This window comes from Oratosquilla oratoria, chromosome 35 (assembly GCF_046742065.1).
Source record: "Oratosquilla oratoria isolate Oo_2021 chromosome 35, ASM4674206v1, whole genome shotgun sequence".
NCBI lineage: Eukaryota > Metazoa > Arthropoda > Malacostraca > Stomatopoda > Squillidae > Oratosquilla > Oratosquilla oratoria.
In genome coordinates, this window is record NC_134811.1 from 23,895,246 (window position 1) to 23,905,245 (window position 10,000).

Consider the following 10,000-nt stretch of genomic DNA (forward strand, 5'->3'; position numbering starts at 1 on the left):
ATCGGACCTACGAGCTTTGAGCTCTCTTCCAGGAGGGAAATAGCTGTCGATCACGAGTCCAACACGTGATCCAAAAGACCAAGTGAATACACACACACACACACACATACACACACACACACACACACAAACACACACACACACACACAAACGTTATTTCCCCTCCTTTCTTACCTCTCCGGGCATTTGTACTTAGAGTTGGTATTCTGCGTTGTCTATATATATATATATATATATATATATATATATATATATATATATATATGTATATACATATATATATATATATATATATATATATATATATATATATATATATATATATATATATGTGCACCCCTATGGGATAGGCCGGTCCTGCAGTGGGCCATTAAGACGAACTAATGAATACATAAACGAGTGATGATAGGAATACTTATTAGGCATGTACTACATTCTATTCATTCATGGTTGACCACGGATGTTAGCCAGGGCGAGATGATATGAAGAACTACCAGTCACGTAGGTTGCAGGACCCTACTTCCTCTCCACGTCGCTGACGGACCCAAAGGACCAGCAAGGCACACTTTGGCACCAGCGCCGTTGTAGGAGTTCCCAGAGCAATGTTGTTATACAACAGCGAACTACCTACTTCGGGTCACTCACGAGTTTTCTTCGAGGTGTACTTCTGAAGCCATACCCGTAGATGGATGTGACCGCAAGGCAACGGACCATGCTGCAGGTAGTAATGGATTAGACCCACGTTGACCTAGATAAGCATTAGATATGGTCAGCTTCAGTCTAGTGTAAAAGAGATTTGACAACGGCTCTACACCATAACTCTGCTTTCTTAGGTGTTTTGGGATGTGAAACAATGACCACAGGTACAAGATTAGGAAAGTAAACTAACCCTTAAACAAAAATAACACATGCTACGATACGAGAATAGCTCAACTCAGCCCCACTGTCACGGTCTATCATTTAGTTTTGTTTCATGAAAGAAGGTTTTATTCAGCAAAGATGAACCTCTGGGATGTAAAGGGGTTAGAGAACTGTCGTAATTAACCTTCTCTGGTTTACTAATGAGCGGCTTTGAGTCCAACGCAAAATGATTGAATAAACAAATAAAATCATTGATAACAATAATAATGATGATAATATAATAATAATGATAGTAATAATAATAATAATGATAATGATAATGATAATAATAATAATAATAACAATAACAATAACAATAACAACAACAACTAATGATAATAATAATAATTAGTAGCAGTAGTAGTAATAGTAGTAATGATAAGAACCTCTACAAGATCCCTTGTAAGATGAGAAGAGCAGTCAAGCCATAAAAGTGTATGGGGGGATCCTCCCCGTGTGCTTTCCACAGAAATCCCATCCTTTATGAACGTTGTATATGTGTAAGACTCCATGAGAGAGATCATACAGAAGACACACACAACAGACAAGAATACATGAAGCTACTGTACGAATAATGAGAACGTTTGCAACAACTCCCCCAATACATATATATATATATATATATATATATATATATATATATATATATATATATATATATATATTATATATATATATATATATTAGTGTGACTGTAAGACTAGACATTCGTGGTACGGTTGAGTAGACATATCTATTGCCTTCTTTCTTTGACTGGTAGTGCAATTAAAGGAATAGGTCTTGATATCTGATAACAACAAAACTGACGTAGAAAAGTGTCGAACAGTATTTCGTCACGACACGTCAACAACGACGGATCCTCTCGTGTAATTATGCTCCCATGACTGACTTCCGAACGCTTTTTCAGTTACATACGAACTAAAAGTTGAGACAATTGAACCCCCACGTTTCAAACAAACATGAAATGCATGACCATAGCCTCGTTCTAGATGAAGCACAGACATAATCTCAGGTTCACCATCCATTCTTGCATCCACGGATTCTGTTAGCGAGAAAGGTATACATTGGACTAAGGAAAATTGGACTGTCGTGTCCCAGATAGCACCAGAGGACTTCAGCCATGTGAGGGGAAACCCCTCAGGCTAAGGAGCTTGAAACTTTGTGGAAAGGCACTAGCTCTCCATCAGGGAGGATAAGGATAACACCAGCTGAGCTGACAACTATCGCTTTCGAAACACAGCTATAAAACTTCCAGAGTAAGTAACTTTTACTTAGGTAACACTTCTTAAGAGTTAATCGTCGAGAATGTTCTCAAAAGACGTGAAAGCAATGCGTCACGAAAGGGAAAAATACAAAGGTCAAACAAAGGAAATTACATAAACGAATGCACATTTTTTTTGTGAAGCCTGTAAAAGTATCATAGGTCTAAAGAAGAGGAAATAATAACCAGTAACAATTTTTCAAAATAAAAAAGAGATCTTACTGGGTGGATGGAAAAAATATGTTGGCCATGTAATAAGATATGTAGCCAGGAGAAAGTAGATGTTTACATATATATCAACTTACACACTCATGCACATGGCGCTGTGGTTAGAGCTCTGGCCTGCCACTACGGAGGTCCGGGTTCGACTCTCGCCCGGGGCTGAAATATATCAGTATCGCAGCGCTGAGGTGTGTTACTCCAACTCTCGTGGGCGGGGAGTTGGGGGTGTGTGTGTGTGCAAGGTCATAGCATTACCCATAGATCGGACCTACGAGCTCTGAGCTCTCTTCCAGGAGGGAAATAGCTGTCGATCACGAGTCCAACACGTGATCCAAAGACCAAGTGAATACACACACACAAACACACACAGACACACACACACACACACACACACACACACACACACACGGGTCATATATGAGGATGAAAAATTTTGAATGGGGTGTTGTAGATAAATGCATAGATAAATCGAAACTGTTTTACAGGTTTATCTACAATCATTTGAGACAGGGAAGAAATCAACAAGTTGATAGTGGGTGATGAGGTCTTTGAGGCTTCAGCTCGGTCAGAAATAATGAATGAATGAAAGTTTCCAATTTCTTTTCACGAAGGAGAGCTGTTTTTTAGAGGAGATCGAGATGAGCAAACATTCAGGTTTGAAAGATAATTTACTCGTATAAACGTAGAAATGAGGGAAGTGTTCAGTCTTTTGGGAACACTGAATGTGAGAAAAGCCTCAGGACGTGACAGGACCTCAAATAGAGGCTGAAAGAATGCAGAGAACGACTGGCGGACAAAATTCAGTCTTGCTGTTTTATAAATTAATTAAAAGAAGGCATAGTCCCGCTTGATTGGAAAAGAATAAATGTAGTACCAACTCACAAAAGTGGAAATGAGGAAGCACCACTAAACTATGTGCCGGTACTAATGACCAGCACTGTGAAAGATTGATGGGTCAGACAAATTCAACAGATAAACATTTTGACACTCAGTCCAACTTTAGATCTGGAAACTCATATGTGTTTTCCTTTTCAATATTTTATTCGAGAGTAATTGATGTGTTTTAGGAGAGTGACGGCTGGGTGGACTGTGTGTATCTCGATCTAGAAAAAAAGACATATAAAGTACCTCATGATTGTCTTATGTGGAAATTGGAGCATATTGGAGAACTAAAATCCAAATTACTCGAATGAATAACAGATTTTTTGAAGGGAAGAACAATGAGAACAGTAGTAATTAATATATCAGGCTGGAAAGCAATAAAAAGCAAAGTTCTACAAAGTTCAGTGCTTGCTTGCACAAAATAAAATTTCTTGTCTATCTCAATGACATGATAGAAGATACAACAACCTGTCTCAACACGTTTGCAGACGATGCAAAAAATAAAGAAAAGAGTGAAAAACGAAGATTGTAGACCACTGCAAAAAAATTCAAACACTATTTTCGCATAATCCTTCTAAAAATAGAATATATATATATATATATATATATATATATATATATATATATATATATATATATATATACATGTACACTGAATGGTTCCCACTGATCAATTAATATCTATTTTCAACCACAAATCACTTTTAATTCCATGCCATCGTAATCGAGACTGAAGAATCGCTCGATGGAGACATCCGTTGGAAATTGAAACGTGGACGAGCCGAGGATTCGAACAAAGCTAACCCGTAACAAAGTTACAGTGACTTAAACCAATGCGCTATCAAGAGAGATATAAGTTGAGTACGACTTTCTTATATTTGTATGCTCGAATTACATACACCTACACGAAATGTCGCGTTCAACCCACCTCCGCTATGATAGTGCATTTAGCTAGTATGTGCACGTGGGAAAGTTTTATACATGCACACTGAATGGTTCCCGGTGATCAATTAATATCTATTTTCAACCACAAATCACTTTTAATACCATGCCATCGCAGTCGAGACTGAAGAATCGCTCGATGGAGACATTATATTTATATATATACATATATATATTTTTATGTGTATATATATATATATATATATATATATATATATATATATATATATCTGTGTTTATATTTATATATATACATATATATATTATATATATACATATATTTGTTTTATATATATTATATATATTTTATTTGTGTTTATATTTATATATATATGTATATATATATACATTTATATATATTTTTATATTAATATGTATAGATATATATATATATATATATATATATATATACATATACATATATACATATATATGTATGTATATATATGTATATATATATATATATGTATGTGTATATATATATATATATATATATATATATATATATTTACATTTACAATTACATAACTTTCATGGAATGACCCTTCTTGGTTAAGCAAAAAAATTTCCTTAGTTAATCGCCAGGTCTGGTGCTGCTTAACAGACACAAACACCAAAACCATACAAGTGAGTAGAATTTATGCTGACACTGATTTTCTGGTATATTTCTCAAAATACGTGCACTCTAAATCCAAATTCATTAATCTAATTCTCCAAAATGACAGCTTAAAAGAAATGGCATAAAGTGATATACATGTAGATATTTTTCTACGAAAACCCTAAATATGAATGAAATGGAGGCACAAGGAGAAAGGAAAATATCTTAAAGTAAGAGTGTGCAATCCCTTTACCAATCGAAATTGGAAAATTTCCTTCTTGGTGGAAAAGAGATGTTGACATTGTATAAGAATGAAATCTGGAAAAAATGTGTATCAACGTGCACACACACATGCACATACACACACACACACACACATACACACACACACGCGCGCGTGCGAACGTACCCGTCGAGCATGATGTAGAGAAGTTTATGTCGCTTGTGGGCGTCTCCGCTGGGATGGCCCTCCACGTTCCTCGTGGTTAGTATCATCGTCGTCACCATCATCATCACTAGCACCACCGCCCGGTTCTTCATCCTCCTGCCTCTTTTCATCGTTTCTGAAAATAGATACAACCCAGCCATTAGAATTACTAAATAGGTAAATAAATTAATAAATAGATAAATAGATAAATAAATAAATAAATCGGGCATTCTTTGACACCAATCTGTGTCAAAAAATACCTGATCGACCTGAAGTTCGGGACTGCTACCTCAACTCTCAGCTGAATGAAGTCGCCTGGCGACAGCCAGAAAAGAGAGTAGACCTCAAAGGGCGAATATATGTATATTTATTTAATTTTGTAAACACCAAACTATTCTACTTAGCCCCTTTTCCCCTGCCCTCTGTAGAATCGCGTTTGGGCGCACAAGCTTAATGTAAATCTTCTGCTAGTATCAAAACCTTAATAATAATATATCAGATTTATGTTAACATAGACGACAGATGCATTTGCATTATGCCCTCTTAATCAATATGCTTTTAAATTTTGTATTTGCATAGAGGTGTCCTCATGGCTACAGCCACAAAACCGCTAACGTTTACAAAATTTCATCAGCATTTGCTACCTCTACGCATTTCGCCATAAATAATTGTCATTAAAATTTGCTATAAAGAGATTGGTAACAAACGTAAACGTAAATAATTGTAATATATTATCTACTAGATTTTGTTAGAAAGGGGCTTCGCCCCTGAGATCTCAGCATGTTGATGAATTCGATAAACTCTTAATTTAAAATTTAAGAAAAAAAAAATATATACTTTTTCTCAATGAAAATTATCCGTCAGATATTTCACATAAAATTATGAGAAAATTTACAAAGAAATTTACTCAATAATTAGCGGGGATCTTATTTTTGTATATTCTCAATTTTAATAACTTATCAAAGGTATGTATGGCAAGTGTATTTTATTATTTTTCTTATATTTTTTCTCTTATTATTATTTTTTTTTTTTCAATTAGCCAATATTTGTTCGAAAAGCTCAATTACTTTGAATGCTACTCATGAATTGGAGTCAAATTTAATCTGAAACATTTACAAAGTAAGGTTGAATCGTCGAAATCGAAATTAGTCGATCGATCGAGTCGAGAAAAAAGTCTGACAGACAGACAGACAGACACGAAACCGCTTTTATTTATTAGATAACAACACTCGTAAAATAGAAAATGTATGAGACGAAAACTTGCTCACGAGTTTATGGGCTGTCGTTTACCTGTGTCTCTATCCTTATGAACAATCTCGTGCTTTGTGGCTGTCACCCAGGAGCCCAGAGACATCAATGCATCTTTAGTAGTAGTTTACTCTTTCGATGCCCCCTTCCCCTTTGTTTGCTTTCCTCTGGTATAAAACTGTCTTCATTATCACTGAAGAAAAGAGCATCCATTATTCCCATATCAAACTGAATTTACACCTTTTTCACCACTTCTTATTTAATTCCCACGTTAAATGTAGATATTTTTATCGTTATTCCAACAACTAAACACTCGTTTTCTATCATATGACCCTGTATCCACATAGTCTGAAGTCGGCTCTAACGCCTCAGTTGCCCTTCGACGCAAAATATAAACATCTTTTGACATCGAGTGAAGAATAAAACTTTTGAATGCTGAAGCGACAAATGGCTTAACCCACCGGCGCTTTTGGGCATTACTCTAAGCTAAGTAGAATCGTCTAGTATTAACCAGAGCACAATTTCTGAAGGGTGACAGTGGTATTTAATGAGTTAACCAATCGACATTTTTGTTTGATATCAATCGAGGATCGATTCTGAACCTCTAGCTCCATGTGAAGAACTGAATAATTTTGTATGACGTCAGCCAGAATAAAATCATTAGAGAAGGCACTGGAATTCACCAACGATTCACAGAGTCCCACGATCCCAGATTCCTTTATTCACCTCCATCATTTTGAGCCGCTTCCACCAACTACAGATTTCTTCATCATTATAGTGGTAATTATGGAGACAATTCATGAACGTAAATTTCTTTATTAAGCGTAATAAAACAAAAAAGGAGAACTTTGTTTTAATGGATTATAAAACTCGTGTGATTCAATGCCCGTGTTCGTTGCTGGGAATAGCAAAAACATGTTGCTATTATCAAGAAAGAGAGAGTGAGAGAGAGAGAGAGAGAGAGAGAGAGAGAGAGAGAGAGAGAGAGAGAGAGATGGAGGCTACAACAAGATCTTTTCAACACAAAACTTTGATTGTGTTTAATGCTTTCATATCCAGATCGCCAGTTGTTGACAACTCTTGTAATATTCGCAGTTACCAAATACCAAGAAGTGATAGAAGAGTCCAAGACGGGCTTAAGACTAAATCACTATTTTAATATTTATTCTATCCATCTATTCATCTAAGTATTTACTTATTTACTTATTCAGTTATTTGTTTATGTACTCATTTATTTATTTATTTATCTATTTTCATTTTATTAATGTCCTTTTATTTTATTACTTTTTTTTGTGGGAGGAAGACGTACCTATGGCTGTGTATACTTGTATTCCATCTGATGTACACAGTCTACTGGTTACCCTCTCTTCCAGTTTGAATGTCCTCCCCCGTCCCTTCGACTATTCCCCCGCTTTTTCTCCCCGGCTAAACATAGGAGGTTTGATCTTCCTCCCCTGGAAGGCAGATGCCCGCCGCTGAGGAATCACGGGGTTAAAAAGAAGGACTTATGGGTCGGTGTGGAAGGAAGCCCATCACCACACTGAAAAACCTTCGGCTTACCGCACGAACATAGCTCGACGTGTTACACAAGTGAGATTTACCTCCTTCCCGACCACTGCGGTGCAAGAATCCTCTCAAAACCTGCGCCTTTCATGTGTTCTGCCACATGCTCAACATGGAAGCGCAACTAGAGCTTCTGTCCTAAGAGGTGGAGGCATAGAGATGATAAAGGAGAAATATGAAGAGGAAGGGTAGAAAGACATTGGGATGTATATATATATATATATATATATATATATATATATGGAAGGAGTGAGTGCCCCTCCCGTTACTTGCACTCCACCATCGGCGCATATGTCCGGAGGTCCTTTTTACATTGTTCCACATGGAGAAATACACACCAAGATCTGGAGAGACTAGATCAGGTCCTGGTTAAAAACGGATACGCATATTCAGATGTATCACGCATTACAAAGATCCTAGACAAATGCTACACAAATGAAGATAACCCGTCACCTAACAACATATACTCCATCAAGTTATACTACAAGAATCACATGTCCACAGAACACAAGACAGATGAAAAAATACTTACAATGGAAAGAAATCATAAACAAGAACATACAGACAACAGACCCTGAAAAACAAATCCAATTCATCATCTACTACAATACCAAGAAAATAGCCCATTTGATTGTCTGTAACCAATCCACCATCACAAAAACACCATTACAGGAAGACCACTTTCTATACCAATACATATGTAATAGTGAGGCGTGTGGATCTCACACCTACATTGGTATGACAACAACATGACTAACACGACGCTTAACATACCACCTGTCCAACGGATCAATCAAGTCACACTACACCTCTTCCCACAAAACATTAATAAGAAAAGACCTAGACAACAATACAACAACTATAGACAGGGAATCGGATCCCCGTAGGCTGCTATTCCTGGAAGCAATATACATACAAAGTAACCATCCTAGCATCAACATCCAGATCAAAGACCTGCAGGCTTTACTCTCCATGAAGAGATTGAGCCCAGACAAATCCATTATAAGCACTGGGAGAGGTCTCCCAACCTCCTGTAACCAGTATCCCCTATTGGCCCATGGCAGCCAATCAGAGGAGACCCATTCCCGCAGGGAACCCAGTGATCCCAGCTCGAAGTATAAATAAGACATCCACAGACCCTACACATCAGATCGCCATTCTGGCGTCACCATGGAGTGAAGTCTATAAGCCCCATCCTGTGCAAGGATCGGATTGCTTTAGCATCTTGCACAGTGTTAACTCTTTCATGAATAGCTGTAATAACCTCATTCCCGACAAGACTGTTGATCTCTCTGTTAGATAAAGATGATCCTCTTATCTGCCCCATCATTTTGGAGAAGGTAAAAGGGGTTATCTCGACTTTAAAATTCAAATCCCCTGGCCCTTCAGGCATCGATGCACACCTACTCAAACGTATGCCAGACAACATAATCTCACACATGACGACACTATACTTCCCACAGCTTTTCAAGGCCTCCCATACCATCCTCATCCCCAAACCCCAGAAACCCGTCTCCCCACCCACCCCCCTTTTCATATCGGCCAGTCTCCCTTCTGGAGTACTTTGGTAAGGTGTTTGAGCACGTCCTCTGCCTCCGCCTGACCGGGTACCTGGAGACGGAGAATGTGCTGAGGGACTGCCAGTTTGGTTTTCGGCCGGAGCGCGATGCAGACAATGTTATTCTTAAGATCACTCAATGGGTTCAAAGACCGCCAGACGGTAGCCCTGGTAAGGACATTTTGGTTTGTAAGGATGCGGAAAAGGCATTCGATACTGTCTGGCATGAAGGCCTTAAGTACAAATTGTACCACATTTTCGACTTTGCCCTGTCGTTCACAATGTTGCTCTGCAACTACCTGGACGACAGGACAATAAGAATAAAGTGGTGGGGTTGTCTGTCCCGACCTTTTGTGCCGAAAGCTGGAATACCGCAAGGGTCATTCCTTGCCCCCACTC

At 37.7% G+C, this 10,000-nt stretch overlaps 1 protein-coding gene across 1 annotated transcript in view; it reads right to left on the bottom strand.

The window, feature by feature from the left end:
* Positions 1–10,000, bottom strand: part of LOC143018582 (glycerophosphocholine cholinephosphodiesterase ENPP6-like) — a 77,395-nt gene that overhangs the window by 16,125 nt on the left and 51,270 nt on the right. The window contains exon 2 of the mRNA XM_076174072.1: positions 5,215–5,368. Coding sequence (XP_076030187.1) covers positions 5,215–5,363 — 149 coding nt within the window. The 5' untranslated portion in view covers positions 5,364–5,368. The remainder of the gene's footprint in view (positions 1–5,214; positions 5,369–10,000) is intronic.